Source organism: Strigops habroptila, chromosome Z, assembly GCF_004027225.2.
Source record: "Strigops habroptila isolate Jane chromosome Z, bStrHab1.2.pri, whole genome shotgun sequence".
Taxonomy (NCBI): Eukaryota; Metazoa; Chordata; class Aves; order Psittaciformes; family Psittacidae; genus Strigops; species Strigops habroptila.
The window spans coordinates 13879670-13901575 of record NC_044302.2 but is presented as its reverse complement, the minus strand read 5'-3'; the positions used below and the strand labels follow the sequence as shown (position 1 = coordinate 13901575).

The 21906-nt window shown below is 40.6% G+C and overlaps 1 protein-coding gene across 9 annotated transcripts in view; it reads left to right on the top strand.

Moving 5' to 3' along the window:
• The window catches only part of ZNF536 (zinc finger protein 536), a 347702-nt gene that overhangs the window by 221182 nt on the left and 104614 nt on the right, over positions 1-21906 (top strand). For all 9 annotated transcript variants that reach the window (XM_030470187.1, XM_030470189.1, XM_030470184.1 and 6 more), the window contains one exon: positions 5253-6833. In XM_030470187.1, the coding sequence (XP_030326047.1) occupies positions 5253-6833 (1581 nt within the window). The remainder of the gene's footprint in view (positions 1-5252; positions 6834-21906) is intronic.

The window sequence follows — 21906 nt, the reverse complement described above, 5'->3', positions numbered from 1 at the left end:
TGGTTCATTTTTATTTTATGTAAGTAAGTTTTATCAAATTCTCACTTTCTTTGTGAAAGTAAGTAGCTTGTTCTATGTGACAGTCCCTGCCCCCGAAAAAAACCAGTATACAGAGATGAAGTGGCACATAAACTGGCAGTTCCACAGCAGTGCTTTCAGCTCCATCTATTTAGTATTTCATTATTTGGAAGAGTATATAAAATCACTGTTGATAAAATTTACCAATGGCACAAAAAGGGTAAGATGCTAAAAATCATGGGGAGGCACTGATTAGTCACTTAGTCAAGTGGGCTTTTTTCAGCAATATGAATTTTAAATCAGCAGAATGTAAAGGAACAGATACTAGGGGCGTTGATGAACTGGGCCTAGGATTATGGTAAAGAAGCAACAGAGTATGAGCTGTTAGTTGATTGCTATAGCTATGGATGTCAACACAGTCTTGGACTGTGTGAGATTAATATTGAGTTGAAATTTCATCAAAGCTTTAGTGGGCACCCATAATTTAAAAGGACATTGAAAAATTAGGAAGGGTATTCCACTCAAGAGTGAGAGCAGGTGAAAGGTGACTAATTTACTGTCTGCAAGTACCTTCCTTAGGGAATAGATTTTTTTTTATTTAAAAAATCCGTTTAATCTGGCAGAGGAAAATGTAGCAGTATTCAGTAGTAGGAAGCAGACTCTGGATGAATTCAAGCTGGAAATGAGACACACATTTTAAGTAGAGAAAGTACTTAACCAGTCAAGAAGTTTACCTGCAGGCATGTTGGATTCTTGTTCATTGCTGTGGTTGAAACAGAATATGTTTAAACTAAAACAAGTAAGTTTTGTTTCAAATTATAGTTATGATTTGATGCAGGAATTATCATGCGAGGGCCTTTGGCCTGTGTTGTACAGCAGATCAGACTAGATGATCATAATTGTCCCTTCTGGCCTTAAAATCTGTAAATCTATTTATAGTCTGGCTATGGTCTCCTTGCAGAGCCTGTAGCACATAATTCCTATGACTAGTGTGGTCAGATTGTGTTCTGAGCAGGAGTGGTGATAGCTTGACTAGATTATACTTCTGTGTTGTTTATACAACCTGCTATACAAATAGACCTGTTTCTACTGGGCAATGTGTCTGTTTCCAGTTATCTACCAAGCTTTTGTGCAGATTTTACAATCAGCATTGAATTTTTATTGTTTTACTGTATCCTGATATATAGTTCTTGTGAGATGTCTTGTGTCTTGTAAGCCAGGGCAGTAGATAGATCAGAATATGATGATGTTACCCAGATAAGTTATTCTCTATAAGATTTTAAATTTAAAAAAAATTGTACATACTAGAATATTCTCTCTTTCTACTCCATTGTGAAAAGGTTTAAAGGGATGCAAACAGGGCCAGAGAATTAGCAAGATCAAGATGGTCATCGCCTTTTTGAACAATGAAAAATGACTCTTGGATATGAAATGCAGACAGTTATTTTGAAAAAGTCATGTTCCCTCACTCCTGCATGGCAATGTTAATTTGTGTGGACTGATAATAAGTGTTAAATAACTCATCCAGACACTGCTCTTGGCAATATTACCAGGGTAGTCATTACATGAGGATTATTCTCTGAAACCTTCCTCAAAGTATGAGATACAAACATACAAACAGGTAGTCTTCTGTCAAGAATCATAGCCTACCTCTCTTGTCCCCTATAGTATTTTTGGACATGTACTATTGCAAGTTGCTGACAGAATCCTGGAAATTAGAGATCCTTTGGCTTTTCCATTGAAACTGGCTTGGATTTTGGTTAGTTTAGTTGAGGTTAGGTTGGGCTTTTTCCCACAGCAGCCTGTAACTCTGTTTTGTCATTTGTACAGGGACTTACACAGGACATAGCTGGTTGTTAATTTGGATGGATGAAATAGCATCTAAATATCTGTACAATTACTGAATTTAGGAAATACTGACACACTAAATTTAAAAGATTCAAGGATGATTTACTCCGTCCTACTTCCTTCTCCTACTGCCTGCCCTTGAAATGGAAGCAGTTAATATTGCTTTGAAGTAAACTAATCACTGCCAATATTTGGATCTAAAAGAGAGGAGAGAGGTTTTGAACAGCTCCCTTTGAATAATGTTTTTTGGCCAGTCCTGTATTGTAAAGGTGGCACAGTGTGTTGCTACATGTTGAGTCCAGTTTCAGACCTTCAGCTTTAGATCTTATTTCTAGCCATGCAAGAGGTGGGAGCACCACAGAGACAGTGTACCAAGGCTGGGAGAGATTTGAACTTTTTATCATGCTGTCTCAGTCAGTGTCTTCTCTCAGTCCAATGCTTATGGTGTTGGTGGTGAGCTGTGTCCAGATCTCCTCTGCTGAAAGGAAGCTCGCTCAGTGGAGCGACCTTCAAGCAGAAAATGTATTGACTTCAAGGCTTAGTAATTAAGAATAAAAGTATGCCTGGTGCTTTAGACTGAAGGTACTTTAGAAGTACAAAATATTACTATTATTTCATCTAGTTAGCATATTTTAACTCACTTTACCCATTTTTACAGCTACTTACTTCTTTGCGCAGCAGGTTTTGATCAGGACCAGTGCAGCCTATATTGAAAACTTTTCCTTCCTGCAGAAGCAGTAACCATAGTGTCTGCAATGCTGGGACACTTTTTTTAATGATGTCACTTGATGTGCAATGCAAACACACACTGAACTATCATTAGAATGAAAGGAAATGCCCAATATAATTGTGTTAAAGATTTCCGTAAAGGCATTGGGGATGCTGAGGAAGAGCTTTTCAATTAAGAGGAGTGAAAACTCAAAAATGAGAGTTTTTAACCTTACAGCGTCTGGTACTTGTTTTTCACCAGTTGTGTCAGAGTTCACTAGTGACTGGTGGGACAAACATCAGAATAACAGAAAACAGCCCAAAAATATAGCAGTTTTTACCAGCTGTAAAAGCAGCATTAATATTTGTCCACATTCTGTCTGGCAGCACAGCTGATGGAGTTTGCACCTTCCCCAACAGCCCTGCAGAAATGCAAACAAATAGACAGCCAGTGTCCTCTGTGCCCTTGTCCTGGCCCTGCACCTCTGCGGTGGGTGAGTGGGTGTGCTCAGGCTCCCACCCGAGACCAGGGAAGCCCAGGCAGGTGTGATCCATCTCAGTGTAAGGATTCTTGCACATCAGTAGGAATTGTTTGTTTTTGCACAGCTGTCACTGAAATGCAGCCCCTACTTGTTGTTGGTGGAGCACCAGAACTTAATGACATGACTGTGGAAGCCTCAGAAGTTGCACTGACATGTTTGAATCTGATTTCTTCTATTAAGCTGTGTGAACCCAGGCCTAAAGCATGAACCATGATGATTATTATTCTTCCTCTGCTGAACACGTCTTGTTTGAGGTGTTGCACTTTTCTCCCCTAAAAGTGTTGATTAACGTTGTTGATGTAAAGCTCTCATGTCTCACCATTTAGCTTTAGGATTACATTATAAATTTAGAGTTTCCCTTGCTTGTAATTTACTTCAGCCAAATCTGAATCGCAGCAAGTATCCAGCCAGATTCCTGGTCAGTAAGCCTGCTAGCGCAGTGCTACGTGGTCACTTGGGCAGCCTCAATGGTGGAAGGTGTCCCTGCCCATGGCAGGGGTTTGGAACTTGATGATCTTTAAAGTCCCTTCCAACCCAAACTATTCTATGGTTCTATAAGTGTTCTGGTGTTGCCTCTCATCAGTAAATTCCTGAGATCAGTGAGGGGAGCAGCTTCCCAAGTATTCACCAGCCTTTCAACTGAGCCTTTAGCTTAAATAATAAAAGTTTGAAAGCCTTTCAGTTTTGTTTTAAGCAGATTTTGAGGTTATTTGGAAAAGGGTAACTTTCCAGCTGGTTTGGTGAACTACATATCATTATATAACATTTTTGCTGTGGAGGAAGTTTTCAAAACAATTATTTCCATTATACCATTTGGACAAGGCTTGCCTTTCTCTTTTGGATCACATAGGGAGAAAGCTACATAGAGAAAAGAAAATATTCTTCTTGTTGAGATCCCTCATAGAAATAATTGCAACTACTGACAGTTTGTAGGTCTTTCAGATTCTTGTCACTTTTAGAGAGGATTTCCGTACTTCTTCCTTTAAAAGGAACTCTGCATTGGTAACAAGTGCTCTGCAAAAATTTAGTTTTTCATTTGCTTAGATGTACATTCTTTTTGGATATGTCTTCATGATTGCATGTGACTATTTATTATGTGTGTAATATCTTCTACCTCTTTTAAAGTAGAGGAAGAACACTAAAAGTTTAGTGTGGGATTCAAATATATCTTTAATTCATTAAAATCACCTTACATGTTTAAAGCTCTATTCAAGCTAATCCTAGAAAAGCGTTTCTCGTAGGTTAATTGCACATTTTACTACTTGAGCATTAGAAATGCCATTAGTACAAATTTAAAGGACTGCAAAAAACAGTAGATAATGCTAATTTCAAATACAGAAACTAAATATATTTTGTACTTTTTTTATTATTCGATTTCTTTTTTATTTTATTGACTACTTTTTATTTTAACTATATGTTCTTACATGCTGCAATCATAATGTAGTGTAATGATATTAATATTTTATAGAATCTGTATTTATAGTTCTTTATTTAGAAACAATGCAGTAGGTCTGCAGATCTTTGAATCCTTCTGGAATGGTGCCCTCCAAATAATGATAAATTACTTGTGCAGTATGCCATTTGCTAATTATATCCATGATTTACTGCAGAGCAAGACTTAAATCATTCATTTCAGTCTTGCGTAACAGTGCCATAAAATTTTTGGGTTTAAAAATGGTTTCCATGTGTATAATTTAAACAAATTTTAGAGCAATTGTATACACAAAATATTGCAACCATCCATTTGTTACATTCTTTGCTCTCTTTTTTTTTTTAACTTGTACTTTTAATGATTACTGTGGTTGAAATTGTTATGCTTCATTTTCATAATCATAGCTTTTAATTCTACAACAGTTTTCTACATGTTAGATTAAGAAAAGGATGGCTAATTGTGTGTAGATACCATGTCATCCCTGAATAGCCCCACATTCTGGAAACCCATTTTGGAAATATTCAGTTTATGAATTAGTCTTCAATTAAACACATTTCTTTTTTAAAAAAATGAATTATTAGCTCCAAGATCTTCTTGTTTTCAAGCAGCTAATGTTTGTTGGTTTTTTTTTTATTCACTCATCTATATACCAGAGTACAGTTAACTCTCTTTCTTTATATTTTTCTCATTATCTATATGTACAGGTGAGAAGCCTTACAAGTGTCCACATTGTGATTATGCTGGTACTCAGTCTGCCTCCCTCAAATACCACTTGGAACGGCACCATCGGGAGCGACAGAATGGAGCAGGACCACTCTCTGGGCAGACTGCAAGTCAAGAACACAAAGATGAGACACCAAGTAAAAGTTCTGTCTTTATTAGACCAGATATATTGAGAGGAGCCTTCAAGGGGCTTCCTGCTATCGATTTCCGAAGTGGCATGGTCTCGCAGCAGTGGGCATCAGGAATGCTGTCTTCTGGGGATCAGCAAGGACAAGCAGCTGGCATGTCATCTGAAGTACCTTCAGAAAATATGAAGGGTTCAGACATATCTTCCAAAGGAACGCACTTCTCTGAACTTGGCCGTGCTTACCAGAACATGGTTGGGAATGGCGTGAACTTCCAAGGGTCTTTGCAAGCTTTCATGGACAGCTTTGTCTTAAGTTCTCTGAAGAAAGAAAAAGAAATGAAGGATAAAGCTCTCTCAGATCAACTTTCAGTAAAAGCTCTGGGCTCAGATGGTGGTGAGGAAAAGACAAACAGCAAGTCCTCACAGCGAAAACCAGAAAAGTCACAATACGAACCTCTTGACTTATCCGTAAGGCCAGATGCAGCCTCGCTCCCTGGTTCATCAGTCACTGTGCAAGACAATATCGCTTGGCACGGCTGCTTATTTTGTTCTTTCACAACTTCATCTATGGAACTAATGGCTCTGCACCTCCAGGCCAATCACTTGGGCAAGGCTAAACGTAAAGACAACATTATAGGGAACAACAAAGACCAATCTAGAGAAGCTTCGACCGCGATTAATAAAGTGAGCTTGCTCGCTTCTTCTGTGCAGTCCAGCAAGGAGGCTGTAGTTTCAAACATGCTGAGCCAGCTGGACTCAGCTTCTGAGAGAATGACCCAAGGACAAAATAAAGAGACCCTGGGAGAGCAAAAGAACACTGCCTGGCCCAGCCACATGGAATCCACTTTTTGTAATTTTACAACAGACTTCTATAAGCAGTTTGGTGTTTACCCTGGTGTTATTGGCACGGGAACACAAAATTCTTGCACCAGTAATGAGTCTGAAATAAAAACACAATCTGAAGATGACCCAAATATTCTGCTCTCTGACTCTGTAAATAAAAGTGCTACTGATGACCTTTCTGACATAGCTTCATCTGAGGATATGGAATCTTCCAAGGAAGAAAACATTGAAGATGAGGACATTGACACAGAACCAGATATTATGAATAAGCAGTTGTCTGCCCTAAGTAAAGAAAGCAGTGAAGGAGGCGATAACATACAAAGTGCAGTCACCTCACAACCAACACAAGGGCTCGTATCGCCACTGCCGCAAGCGTCAGAAAAGCAGTGGCACAGTCAGAATCTTCTATCCTCCCATGAAACTGCACAAGGAGTGATGAAGCCTGAGCAAGTTCAGAGTCCACAGGTCCTGGAGAAGCCGATGAACATGTTGTCAGTCCTAAGAGCTTACAGCTCTGATGGCTTAGCAGCCTTTAATGGACTGGCAAGTAGCACAGCAACTAGTGGATGTATCAAGAGACCTGACTTGTGTGGTAAGTTTTAGACCTTCTTTTAGACCATTTCAGAAAACACTTGTGCAGAATCATGAAGCTGCTCTTTAAATCTACTTAGTCATGTTTGTTAGTAATACATTTTTTTAAATGTTAAATGCTGTGGGCCAAATTCTAGTCTTATATGTGGTCTACTCCATTGAAATCAGCAGTGCTGCATGCATTTACTTATACAAGATTTTAGAAAAAACTTGCTTTTTAAACTAGAGTATCAGCAATATAGACTATCTGTGCTAGTGCATATGAAGGGGATATTTACTGCTTTAGCATACTCAAAGGAGAAAAAAGTTTATTTTCATGGTAACTTGCAAACTTTTCAGTATTTTGATATAAGTAAGAACCCACGAAAAACACTGGATGCTTTGCCAAGCAAACCTTGCTTTCTCCTTCTTTGTTTTGTTTTTCTTTTTCCTTTTTATCTTTGAATTGGGGTGTGTTCAACTACCACAATATTAACGAAATCAAAGGCCAAGTGCACGATATGTGTCTGTCTGTGGTGAAAAGCCTTTTTTTTTTTTTACCCTCTCTTTTTTTCTCTTCTTTTTTTTTTTAATTATATTTTTCTGTTTTGTTTCAATGGCACCTTCACCATTTTCACTATTCTAACTAACGTTTGTACGAATTTTGATTTGCCTAATTAAGAATATGCCTTCAGGTAATTAAAAAAACAACAAAACACCAAACAAACAAATCCCCCTTTTACCCTTATTAGTCTCTGATTTACAAAACTGCAGTCTTGTTTCCTCATATCATGCATATCATATTTGACAAAAATGAAAATTAAATCTATTTGAAACAAATAAGAATGAGGATTTTTTTTTAATTTATCTCCTATTTTGTCAGCATAGTTCATGTTTGAAAGAGATTTTAGAATGCAAATCCTGTGAAAAACAATATCACTTTAAAAAGCAGAGGCAGCAAACAACACAAAAATTTTGGTAATGGTTGTTTCACTTAACCTTCAAACCAATCAGAAAACCTTGTCAGAGCTGAACATGCATACTAAAATGTACCGAAGTTAAAAAAAAAAAAAAAAAAAAGGAAAGAAAATGTGTTCAACAGTTTTAAAGCCTGGCAATTTAAAATAAAATCCTAAATCTGCAAACACTTAAGAGTGGTTACCCTGGTTAACCTAAGGTTAGTAGGAGCTTTGACTTTACTAGGATAGTATATGTGCTTAAAGCCATAACCCTTTCTTCAGGCCCCTCCCTGCTTTTTCAAGTGTATTAGTTGGTCTGATGAAAAAGTCTGATTTCTCCTCACAAAGTTTATCTCATTTGTATTCTTGGAGCATTTGGGCTCCACCATATTGTCATTACTTAAACTGAATCACGAGCCCAAGTATCTGCACAGCGTTACTTGTAAACTTCCATGTCTCATTGCACTAAGAATTAATTCAGAGAGTTGGAAATATTTCCAGATTCTTCAAAATCAGCAGTTACATTACTGATGTTTTGAAAATAGTTGATAGTTGATTTAATTTGCAGCTGGTACTTGGATTTTATCTTTTTTCCTCTAGCTGTGGAGTACAATCAACCAGTTAAAAAAAAAAAAAAAAATACAGCAGAGAAATGACTCTTCAAACAAACAAGTAAAAAATTGGAAAACCAAGATTAGTAGCTTTGTACAAAATATCTTTATACTCTTTCCCAGACATAAGATTTTTAAAACAACGTAAAAACCACCCTCTAAACTTATTTTTGAAATGAGGTCATCTTACTTGCCTTAGTTTTTTGTTTCATCTTCCAATCTATTCAACAGACATTTTATGATGTCTTGAGTTTATATGGTTTTAAAGACCGTATCCCTTTCACAAACTCTGCCCAGTGATAATGGATTCGAGTAGAAGTATGAAGGGACAAAAAAGCCAACAGAAGCTTGTCTGTTCTACGTTTTAAGCCATTTTTTAATGGAAAATGCAGTGCGAGTTCTGCTTTCCCCCCCTCCAAAAATAGCTTTTTAAAATTCTTCACTGACGATCTATTGAGTGTTTGCAGAATATAAGCATTAGGGCTGACTATTTAAATATATTATTTCATTTTTCTCAATATCGCACAGTAAAAGTGGATGAGTATGAACAAGCCCCGTGTCAGTAGTTTATTTTCTATTTGGTTGGCTTGGACACTGCCCACTTGAAAGTAATGATTTTTGGGGAGTTTCCATATTCTCAGTGGCATTTTATACTGTGAATTCACACTCCATCTGTGCATGCTAGTGTTGGGAATCTCACCTGATGTTTCTGTGTTTGTAGATTAGCCATCAGGAGCACCGTCTTCATTTATTAGCCTTCCTTCCCTCTTGCACAAAGCCCATGACCTTAGTTGAGGTTCCCTTTGTCTCTCCTACTGCCTGAGAGACCAGAAAACTTGAGACCCACCTCCAGCACCCAATTCCAGGGCATTATTCTTGTGTTCCTTTGTATTTTGGGAGACTCTGTGCATCTGCCTTTCTTTTTACAGCCAATGTGTGGGTTGTTGACATCTCAAGAGAGAACACTGGTACACTTGATACAGTCCTTGCACAATCAAGACAGCAAGGTGTGGTGCTCTTTTCCACAGTCAGGATACAGTGGAAGTAAAATTCAAATAAAATATCTCAGCTTCAGTTAGCTGAGATTGCATCTTTGATTGGCCACGCTAATTGAGTTAAATTTCTGGCTGCATAAAAACAAGCTGGGATTTTCAATGATCCACATGGGTCATTTTTAGTTGGCAGATTTTACCTTGAGATAATGGGTTAGGTTTTAAGGACAAATCTTGGCACAGAAAGGATTTAATCTCTAAAGGAGAATGCCACCAACTCACATTATTGTTTTGGAAGGTCACCACACATGGGGGAGACAGTCCTCAGTTTCCCTATATGTAGAATGAGAGAGACCATTGATGCATCATCCATTTATGCTCCTACCATGCTTCAGGCTGTAGGGATGAAAGACACGGTTAGGAAAGAACCATAATTGCTGCATAATATAGAAATTTGCACGCCAAAATGCTGCTGAGAAAAAAATCACAAATATTTTTAGTATTTCTCCTTTACTTGTGTAGGAAAGAACAGAAAGAAATAATAAAATACCATTGATGAATTTAGAGTTACTCCTGACCTGTACTTGGTTTTGGAGTCTCAAGTGACTATACCTAGGGGCCAATCTTGTTAATCTTTGCTACCATGCAGTTTGTAAGAAGCAGACATGTCTTTCCTTGCTGCTTGTCAGCCAGTAGCCCTGCGTGGAGGGGAAGCCCAGGGCTATGTCTCCATGGCTTGGTAGCTGGCTTGAGCTTCTGTGTACCCTGCTTTCACAGCCCTTGCTCATTTAAGAAATTATGCTTGGAGGTTCTAGAACTACTTTGTATTCAAGTTTTGGCAGATCTGTTTTCCTTTGACTTTATGCTCTCTTTCTCTGCTTGTCTTCCCATATACATGTAGTTGTATCACAATAATGATCCAAGTCATGAATTTACACATGATTTGCACAGCATCTGGTTATGACAAGATCCATTCCTTTTCTCTCTCTCCTCGCCTTTAAATTTTCCTGCTTTGTGTCTAGGATGGTAAAATTTCCCTACTTGCATTTTTTGCATGGGAAGTGCTTAGGCTTTCAAAGAAGAGCTGGTAGGCTACAGAACTATTGGCCAGAGATGGTCCTGGGCATTAGCTGGTTGCTTAATGGATTAGTGCTATTGAACCCACACTTAATGATGTCCAAAAGTATTAGTTCCGTGTTGTCTCTGTAAATCTAATTTGCTTCCATTCATGCTCGCTTTCCTCTGCAATTAGTGCTGTTTTTTCCTGTGTAGGCTCCACCCCATTATCCCTTATTTCACTGTAGGAAAGCAGGGCAGGGCCCTTTGGATGTTTGGTAGCAGCTTTGGAGTTCTGAGCCTGCAGAGGCTGAGCGCTTTCAGTTTCCTTTGGAGCAGAAAGCATTCAGCATTGCACAGAATTATTAAAATGTTCAGCATTGTAACTTTCTGAAATACCTTCCAAATGTGGAACTGCAGCACAGACAAGAGGGCTGGGCAAGGGGAAGATCAATTGTGGCAGATTATTACAGCTTTACTGTCACATAATTATAGTGCTCTACCCCAATGTTTAAATAGTGAATTTAGTTGTTGTAAATTGCTTATTGCCACAGGTGTCAAAACCAAAAAGATTATAATGCTAACCCCTTCAGAACTACCACCAACATATAAAATACAGAAAAAGATTTTTAATTGTTTGTGGTGGCTTCACTTGAATCCTTATTGCAGCTCTTTTAAATTATAAAATCTATATCAAACAGAAGCAAAAGGCCTAATCTATTTAAGCTCTGGGACAGCTACAAGGCAATGGAATGTCATCCTACTGCAGCAAGTCATTGAACTCCTTTAAACTATCTTGTGATGCACCTAAGTAGCCCAACATTTAGTCCTGATCTGCAGTTGAAGGAGTAACTACTATATTCTTTTCCCTGAAAGCAGAATGAAATTATATGGAAGTTTTGCTGCAGACTGTTCTTTACCCCATTATGGTGATTTTGAAGAGGTTTCTGTAGTTTCAGTTAGGAGGTCCGAGGCCTGCCTGTAGTGCATGCGCTGTACTGCTGAACAGATCAGCACCTCGGCCCCATGCCTGGGTTTCAGCCGTGCTTTTGGATGTCGCCGTGCCATTTGCATGGCAATATCAAACCAAACTCATATGGCTTGCTTCCTTTTTTTAATTAACTGGGAATGCCAGTGATCCAGTGAAGTTTGTGTTGCTGGAGAAAAGGGCCTGTCTGTGAATAGCATTGTATTTGCCAAATGGTTCGCTAGTCATTTCAATACAAACAAATGGATGGTGTCTGTAAGTCTGCAAACACTGTTGACATTTAGCCTTGTTTATGTTACTTTCCTTTTGCTGCATATTTTTGGCTAGAAAAGATACTATCTGAATCAACATTGACTTCCTAAGCAGAAGCTAAGGAGGACCCAGTCTTGCATCCCTTATTCTTGATGAGTAGGACTACTTACATGACTAAGGATTGCAGAATCAGGTCCTATGTTTATTGGACTTTAAATTTCATTGCTATATTCATGTAGCTTAATTTGATTGTATTTTGCACTATCAGAAGTCAGTCAGGTGTTAAGTTTGATATCACCATTCTGTTTACTGTTGAAAACTTTGATTTCTTACCATTCTTCATGTCACGGTGTAACATTCCCATTCCATTTATGTTTCTGGAAATTAACCCCTAAAACATCTGATACAGCTGAGTGCTGAGCACCTTCTATTGCCCGTGAAACTGGAGGCATTCAGTCCCTCCCAGCTCCAGATCTGAAAGGGGGATTGTGTTTGCAAAAGGAGGCCTTGGTATGTGCCTTGATTTCAGACATCAGTGACCAGCCGCACCAAGGCAAATCCCTAGCACAGAAAGGCTTTTCTTTGCAGAGACAAAGTAATGATGTAAGCTTAGAGATGTATGATTCTGCTCTAAGTTTCATCTCCCCAACAATATATTCTTATTGTTTTTGTCATATTCAGGTCAAATTTAATTATAATTTAGGATTAGACACAGGCATAGAGAAGTTTCCAGGTCTTTCCAAAGTCAGACAATGCTCTGGTTTGTGTTTTGGTTCAGGAATATATGTTCTTGTGTCTGAGGTATAGTATTTCCTATAACTACTCGTAAACAAGAACAATTTAGATATCCTTGTAAGTCAAAACTAAGTGTACAATTAATACATATTATGAGGCCAATTTTAAACAATTAATTTGACAGCAATTATAATTTTTAGTTACAGGCTTTCAGAAATAAATAACCAAATTCATCTTTGTAATCTAAAGAATTTAGGATATCTTATTGCATATCCGGAATTTCTGAGGTTTGCTCCCACCTACCTAGATACCTGTAGTGCCAGGGATGAATAATTACCTGAGGCTTATTAATTGTTTCAGCAAAGAAAAAAATATATACCTTAAGTGTAAGCATTAATATATGTATACACAATACATCCACAATATATAACAAACCATTGTCATAGTACAAAAATAGAGGTCCTGAATATGTTCTGTTATTTATGTGTTTGGCAAGCTTAGGGAATGGACTTTAGTATGAGTGAAAATTCTCTTAACATTTTTAAGGTTATTTATTGTCATTTCTATTTGAGTTTTTAATGGTCCTGTATTTTGTAATGCTTTAGCAGGAAAAAATACTGTAGTTATCTTTTTTCATATTCTTTAAGCAATATTTCTAGCTTAATATATTGTGCCAGGTTTTCCAATATTAACCAAGAAAGACAGTGAAATTCAATGAACAGCACTCTGACATCCACAATTTGAAACCTGTGATTGAAGTGAAATGTGTAAACTTCTAGTGGGTTATCATGTGCTTTGGAATAGAGTATTGTTGGAAGTAATTAGAAAATATATTAAGGTTTCCTGGTAATGAAGGTATGTAAGTTTTAATAATTGTTGCTTTCTGAATAAGTGTCAAACTATATCTTTAAATGTATATGGAGTTACAAGTTAGGTCACTTCTGAATGGAATGTAAAACAATACTAAAATGCTTCAATAACTTATCTCAGTGTTGCTAATAAAAAAAAGCTGTTAACCATTAGCGCAGTTTTGAGTCATTTTGTTAATTCGTTCAAGAAAACTCTCGAGAAAACTGTTGTACCCTTTGGTAGACCAAAGACCACTCATGAGATTCACGGTTATTTGATGCTTTGAGAGGCAAACTCTGCAAAGCTACTTGCAGTCTTCTAAGGATGGAGTGGTTTGTCACTAGAACAATGCCACATATGGTTAGGCAGGTATATAAGGGGGGGCATTAGACTTGTTTCTTCCATAACAGAAAAATATCTTGAGAATGTGGGACCTATTTCTTTCCTGTTACTATTAAAATCCAGCAGAAATTCTAATTGAGGCCACTGGGTTAAAAATGACTGATATGGGGATGGATTAAGTATGTAAGTATTAGTGCCTGGGTGCCTGGCCAGGGTGAGATACATATTTTGGTCCAGCTTTGCAGCTGGAAATAGACCCTCAGTGTGTAATGAGTACACAATGTCTATCCCTGCAGAGAAATGCCAGGAGCATACACCCCTGAGAGATCTTTCTTGGTTAATCTTGCCTAGCCTTACCTTAAGTCACAGCCTTCAGTACTGCAGATGGCACTGAACTCTCAGTTTTGTTTCCCATGGGAAGGATGTCCCGAGTGTAGGCTACCCCCTCGGACCTGCAAACCATCCACCTGAATAAAGCAAGCACAAGGCAACCAGTCCCATCAGGCCCAGTAGTCTCACTCAGGCCTATGGTAAGTGTTTCCAGGATGGGTCCTATTACAGGTGGCCTGCTGGTCGGTGCACAGCTGAGGATGCAATGGAAGGCAAACATGACCAGGGCTCCCAGTGTCACATCTTCATTAATGCTGTCAGTTTTGAATAGCATATTGGTACTTTTTATTTATTCCACCAAAACACCATGAGTCAGGACCTGACATTTTAGTGTTATGTGTCATACTGAGAAAAATCTGTAGTTCAGCAGTAGGACAATTATATTATTTTGGAAGGGCTAGAAATAATACAGCATTTGCAAGACAACTGTAACATTTATCCAGACTCAGTGTGAGATTGTTCTTCCTTTTATTTGGAGAGCACTTCCAAAAAAGTATCAACTAGGAGCAAAGAGAAAAAAAGAAGAGAAAAAGTGGCAATTATGAATCCATTTAGCCCCCATAGGGTATAATCTCATCTTGTGTAATACCGCTGGCTGTTACATGCCTAAACTTCTATGCAGTGAGCTGTGAATATAGTCCCTATTGTCCTGTGGGCAATATGACTAAGGAAAAAATATCTCCGTAACACAATGGAGCATTTGTCTGAACAGCATAACCTAAGGTCCATAACATCAAATCTAAAGTTGTAATTATACAACTGCAGTCACACCACTCAAGTGAAGGCTGTGTCAGCACTTGTATTCTATAAGAAATCCTGTTTTCAAGGGTTGATGAGTCATATGCAAAAACCATTTCTCACTAAACAATTGTCCTGGTTGTTCTGAAGCAATGTCTAGGTACAGGCCTTTCCCCAGTAGGATGTGGTCATGTCTTCTGCAATGTGCCATAGCTTACTAACTGGGCAGCTTGTTTTGCTAATGAATGTACCTTTTCCAAGCTAGGAATTTACCTACAAGGTTTGGGGTGTTGTCCATTTTTATTATTGTCAAAACAAACTAGTGAAGAAAAAGCCCAGAGTGGGTGAGATATTCACTAACAAGGATTCTAACACGTGAAACGCAGTCAGCATGTCATCCCCAATGTTGATTTAAGTTCTCTGAGCTGAATGCTTCCTTGGAGGACACAGTCACAATTTAATTTCTTTGAGATGTCTTGAAATTGAGCCTTTCAAGCTTGTGGTTGCTGTTACTGCCATTTGAAGCAGCTGCACATTTGCTGGCAAGGAGCAGGCAGGAACCACAGAGCTGAACTAGGAGCACAACACATCCCTCCCGCACAGAGCAAAAGGACTACTTTTAGGGCTGAGACCAAATACCCCAAACCACAACCATTTTCCTACCACATGAAACTTCTGGATAGGTATGCTGGATGTGAGTGGCTTTGGCTAACAGATGCGCCTGCCCGGAGCGTTGCCAGTTACAAGCAGGTGCTCCTGAAGCCTCCCCCCCATCAGGCACCCACACCCAGCCTGCCCCATTGTCCATGGAGTGAGACGCCGGCCCGGCAGGTTTCTTTAAGCTGATCTCCTCTGATCTGGGGCGTCTGTAGCGCCGTTCCCTGCATAAAACAGCCATTGTTCAGCCCGCAGAGCAACAGTGGGATAGAAAATAGCCTGTCATGCTGGGGATCAGAGAAGGAATTGTTCCTTAATTATCTCTTACTGAAGGAAAAACTGAAGGCATATCCCAATATGTGCCATGGCTCTGGCAGAACACAAGTCTTTTAAATAAGGTTTGGGGAGGGGGGCTCACGCTCAGAAGCTGGCAGCTCTCACTCCTGCTGCAGGTCTACGTGTGATCTGCTCCCTGACCATGGGAAAAAATAAGTTTGGATTCTCATTGTGAAATGGAAAATAATAGTGCAATAATAGTCCTTATCTCCCTGGTAGGAGTGCTGTGAGGATAAATGAATGAATTAATGTTTGTAAAGCACCTTGAAGATTCAATACATTCTATAAGTCCTCAGTATATAATTCATCACAGAATCATAGAATCACAGACTGATTTGGGTTGCAAGGGACCTTTGTAAGGGACCTTAAAGCTCATCTAGTTCTACTCCCCCTGCCACAGGCAGGGACACCTTCCACTAGACTAGGTTGCTTAAAGCCCTGTCCAGCTTGGCCTTGAAGGTCGGTTTGTGAGTGCAGGAGAAAGGACCACATTACCCCTAACCATGTCTTGTTTCACTTGTGTATTTGCACAGCTAGCACCATTCTGGTCTGTGCCCTTGGGTTTCTTCTAAATCCCTTAAAATCATCCTGTTCCAGCTGTTGCTGGTGTTGGGATGCAGAGGAGAGCAGGTCCTCCCTGCAGTGGGCAGCTGAGGGCTCTGCTCTCCCTGCTGAGAACTTGAAGAAGGTGACAGCTTTTGCCCAGCAAAGTCTGCTTCCATGCCGTGCTCTCCAAAATACCAAACACACCAAGACACATCCCTGGCACAACCAGGCATCCCAAACTCCAACTGGCACCACCGTGTGCCCAGCAGGTGTTTTTTTCATACCTTCATGCAAGAACTGTTTAAGAACAGGGGGGCTTATGGGTACATTCACTACCCATTGTATAACTGTACACTGGGGTGACAAAGAAAAAAACAACAAACCAGAAAAGTTTTCCCGAAGGATAGAGGTGGGACGGCTCCCTCTCTAGTTGCCAAAATGATTGACAGCTGGATAAGGTCAGAAGATGAAAACCAAGCCATGGGGGACAGAACAGGGGAGAGGGGGGCAATCAGTTGAATAAAAACCTGAGTGTCAGTGCTGAGGAAGGAGAAAGAGGGCACTCCCACTAGAAAAATCCTCACCCTCTGCTCCCCTACTGTTTGTTTGGGGAAAATGCTGCAGCTTAATCAGAATTATTTACAAGATAATGGTCCATTGTTTGTAGTAAGACAGATGCTGTCTGTGGGAATTTGGTGTTTTATGCTCTGTGCATTACAGTGCCATTGCTGTGTACAGATGGGATCACAGTGGTATTGTTGTTATCCACTTTTTGGAAATTTGGAGGATCCTTACCATGAAAGGAGGATCCTTAAACAGAAAAAGTTCATGCCCAGAACTGGGATTTCTCTTAAGGTGGAATTATACTCATACATGTATGAGAGAAGAAGAGGACAAGGTGGAAGCACTTTGCTTGAGACCTGTAGCGTGGAGGGTCCCTAGGCTCACTTGACTTGGTGGTGGTGGACATGAGCTCAACAAACGGATGGATTCCATGTGTCTTTCCAAGGGTGGGGTAGGTCATGCTCCCTCCTTTGCTGGTGGCTGGAGGAGTCAGTTGCTTAGAAGGTGGTGTGAGAGGTATGCAAACGTGTCTGTGCAACAGAAGAGCTCGCCTGCTAAGTAATCATCCTCAGGTTGTGCGTCTGGAGTGTGTGGTGCTCCCTGTCATCTGTCCCATGCTACCAGTTGAACACTGAGCACTTCTGTTTCACCAGAAAACTTCATCCTGATGAGTTTGCGGGTGAAGTTGTGGGAAAGGAAAACTAGATTTTCACTAGATTCAAACTGGGGGGGGAAAAACCAACAAACAAACACCAAAGATAAAAATATTTATTTATTTAGAAGATTAAATGCAAGATTTCTTTTTTTTTATTAATTGTTTAATCCCAGCAGAAACTCTATTTCCATAAGCATCCCCTTCTGGCCCAAGTAGAAAGTTCAATGTGGAGGCCTAGAGCCTGGCAAAAGGGACAAGCCGGTGACATGCAGGTGGGTGACCCGGTGCTATGTGAGAACCTCTGTGTCCACAAAGAATAGGGTGCGCTGGTAAGGCTCCACAAGCACATCCATCCCACCAGCTGCTGGCATCTGCCTCAGCAAAGCATGGGGTACAGCAGCACCTTCAGCGCTTTCCCACAACCCCGGAGGTTCCCAGAGGACTACACCATACAGAGCTCTGCAGTGCTGTGCCTCTCTTGGGAGCGAATCCTGCCTTGCCTTTTCCACCCAAACCACCTCCGAGATGTGAAGTTCCTCCTCAGGTCTCTGCGCTTTGGAGCAGGACCTGCGAGCAAGGTGCAGGATGAAGGGGTGGAGGGTGTGTGTGGGGGGGTTGGGTGTATGTGTGTGTGCACGCACTTCCTCTCTCAAAAATCTGCTTTTAGTGCGCAGTGGCTCACATATTACCTCAGCAGAGACCGGTGTGCGCCAAAGGCAACCAGGAGACGACAAATCACCAGAAAGGCTCCGGAGGGAATTTTGAGCATCCACGTCTGGTATCCCAAGATCCATTAGCTTTCAGGTAAAACAGAAAACAATGACCATCTCTTTTGTATGCAAGATAATTAAGCTGTCTTTCCATCACTGCAAAATACCTGAGTTTCCCCAGAGAAAGCAGAGGGCCTGGGGATGGGGAGTGAGACAGGGAGGGGCACAGAATGGCTGATTCTGTTCAAGGGTCTGTGCAGCTGGAAATATGTTTCCAATGTCAGCACATCCTCCTCTGGGTGGGCTCCCCCCAAAACAGGCAGCGGGAGGAGGCAGGTCCCATGTCCTCCCTTCCCTCAGGGATGGAGCCAATGGCATCAGATCATGAGTGGAAACCACTTTGCCCAAGAAGAGGGATCTCCTCTGAGTTTTGTGAAATGGAGTTTTCCAACGGTTAGATTGGCATGGGATGGGAGGTTGCCATTCCTGAGTGATTTCATTTTTCGTAGCTGTCTCCAGTGGGATCTGTACAGGGAGCTCCAAGTTTTTTCCCTCCAAATCAGCATTTATTTGCAAAATCTTAATTTTGCATTTCCTGACATTTTCAGCCTAATGTTCTAATAAGGATCCTGTCCGTCTGTCTAAATAAAGCTTTGTTCTAATGAGGACACCATCCATCTCCCGAGATGGAGCTGTAACGACTCCCAGCCTCAGTGTAATTTTAGCTAGACTCCCTTCCCCACCCTCTTCTCCCCACAGCTCTTTGTTTGGGGTGTAAATTATCTGTTTTGGGATGAAGTTGTGCCGAATTTCATTTCGGGTCAAGTGACCAAGCTATTGTGTGAGCCTCTGCTTTCTCTCTGAAAAGTAGGATTTTGCTCACTCCCAGTTGTTCAGTGCCTGCTTATTTGCAATTTCTGTTCATAAGACTGTGGGTTTTCATGCCAATGACTTTTTATTGGAGTAGGGAGGTTGTGGGAGCATGCCAGTGTCAAAGGTTGTCATTTGAATGGTAATTAATAACATTATCAGTCTGATTATGTGTTTAGATGTCCAGAATCAGGAGTGAATTGAACTTGTTAAATTTAATTCCTACCTCTGAGTAACCGGCTGTTTCCCGTGGCTGGGAGACTGGCGCGCTCACCAGTCTTGTGTTTGCATAAAGGACAAAACCAGGAATTTGAAAGGGCAACAACTGATGAGAATTGGTGAAGTTCGGGGCTTCTGGCATTCACAGGGCTTCTCCTACGGCACCATCACCCTGGAGCCTTCACCAGGGAGAGGAAAGCACAGATCAGGTGCGCGATAACGTTCATAGACCCCGTTTTCATTGTGTCGACTGAAACATCGAGTCATTTGAGATCAGAGATTATGTCTTTTAATGTCCTGAAGAGCCGTTTCACATGCGACTGATTACTTCTGTCAGAGGTGGGCAAGCCGGGTCCCACCTCGGTGGGTGGGATCTGAACTCCTGCTTACAGAGGTCAATAATGGGGTTTTTAGACCTTTGTGCCTCTCAGTCCCTTATAGCCAGACCTTTTCTGTTAAAACTGTTTAAATTACAAACCAGTAATAAAAGGATCATATGTGTTTCCCACTGAACAGGTTCTTTAAGGCTATTATGATAATTAAAAACATATGGTGCCTACACAAGTCAGAGGGAAACCACAGATGTACAAATTAGGTATTATATAAGGTTTCTCTTGTTTGCCCTTTCCAGAACAAAAGCCAAAGAAGTACAAAGAGATAAAGATGGTAATTATTTTTTTTTTGAGATGGGAGGTAGCGTTTTGGATTTTTAATCATGAAATATGTAAACCTCCTTTCTTATACATAATCAAAGCAAACTCTTCCTAATACACAGGAAGAAAAAAAATCCCAGTAGCGTAAGGCTGCAGTATTTGTGGAAGGAATAAGGAAACACTTTGTTTCATGCAAGTTATTGGAGACCAGGAAACCTTTTGCATTTTTTATGATGTTTCCCTGCACAGACACAGAGGATTATATTTATTAAATATTGAATTATATTGAAATTGGATTGATGCAGCCAAAGAGGACATTTCTTTGTATTCCATTTTTTCTCCTTTTAAAAAAAAAGGGAAATGTACTAATATTGATTGCAGTACAAGTAGTCATTTGTTTTAATTTAAAAATATAGGATTGATTTTGAGAAGGTGATAAATACTGCTAATAAAAAAATTCAAAATGGGGATTTATAATGATTCTCTGTTAAGTCAGTGGTTTAGTGAGGCTAACTTATAATAAAAGTAGAGACGTGCTGAGCAATCCATAGCTAATGGGTTATTTGCCATTTGCTAGCTCTGCAAACTTCCTTTGGTTTGCTGGGTCCTGCCAGAAGAGGTAAAATTTATACCATCTAATGCTCCTTGCTCCTTGTTTTGTCTTTGTTGCGCTAAAAATGGGCAGCCAAGGATCTGCTGGCCAGCACAAGGGTCCCCTTCACATGCAGACATGTACAGCTGTTTCGTAGAGAGGGGATGGATCCAGATGTGTCTCTGCTGGGTCTGAAATTGGTAGTTGTGGGTCTCAGCTTCTGCAGTGGTACAGAGCAGCTCCACAGGTGTCGGGGTCTCTCAGGCTCTGCACAGATCTTTCCTGTGGGCAGAAGGATGCTGATGGGCAGGTCCAAGCAGCATCTGAATTAGCCCCAAAGCCTTTTAACTCATAGCTGCTGCTTTGAGCTCCATGGCTTGCTCAGCACCAGCATCTGCCTGGCACCTTGCCCTGCCTTGAGAGGCAGGAGATCCTCCTCTTCCCACCCAGGACTGCTCAGGGCTCCATGCATCCTGTCTTCCTGCAAGGAGAGCGAGACCGCAGCAAGTCAGCTGCTGTGTGCTGTGCTGGGGGTGGGCAGACAACATCCTCCAGCGTGGACCATTGCAGCCTCAGGGATGACCCTCCTTTTCATCACTCCGGAGGCAGCATGGAAAGCATCCTAGTGCTGTGCTCATGGTTAGACTTGCCTGTCTCCTACCCTGGTAAAGAGCATGCTGCTGGCTCAGAGCCCCAGGAGCCGCTACCCAGCCCCTGCTCCAGTGGGACTCAGCCCACAGGATGCTGTGTCTTGCTCTCGGCAATGCTACCCCTGCCAGGGAGCCTGTGCCTGCAGCAGGCATCTCCCCCCAGGATGCAGCTGAGCACTTGCAGGCCTTTTGCTGTGTTCACTTCTGTTTTCTTTTGTCTTTCAGCAAAAAATAGACAACTTTTTTCTTCCTCCCCCCCCCACCCAGTGAAACTTTTAGAACAGTAAAAACAAACCCTGGGGAAATGGGAGGGGGAGAAGCCTGATGCTAACACTGCAGGTTTGCGGGAGTGGTGGCTGAGCAGGCATTTCTGAGGAGAGGCTTTTCTTTCATTGAGTGATAGCAAACTTAGTGTTATTTCGCATGTAGGTATTACCATTTTAACTTTTACTGAGGTAAAATAACACCTTGTCACTCAGTGCAAATACCAATCACAAAATGAATTAATTGTAATAACTGTTGTCAACAGAACAAAAGACTTGTTGCTTTCCTAAGCAGATTTCAGTGCCACTGATAACTATATACAGAAGTTCCCATTGGGCTTATTCAGTGTATGTAGTCAGAAAATAATTTCATCTGTCTTTCTCTGCACTTTGCTGCAAAAGTCTCAGAAATTGAGTTAAAAACCTGTATTTTTTACATAGTGCTAAGCATACACTTTTCCAGTGTTT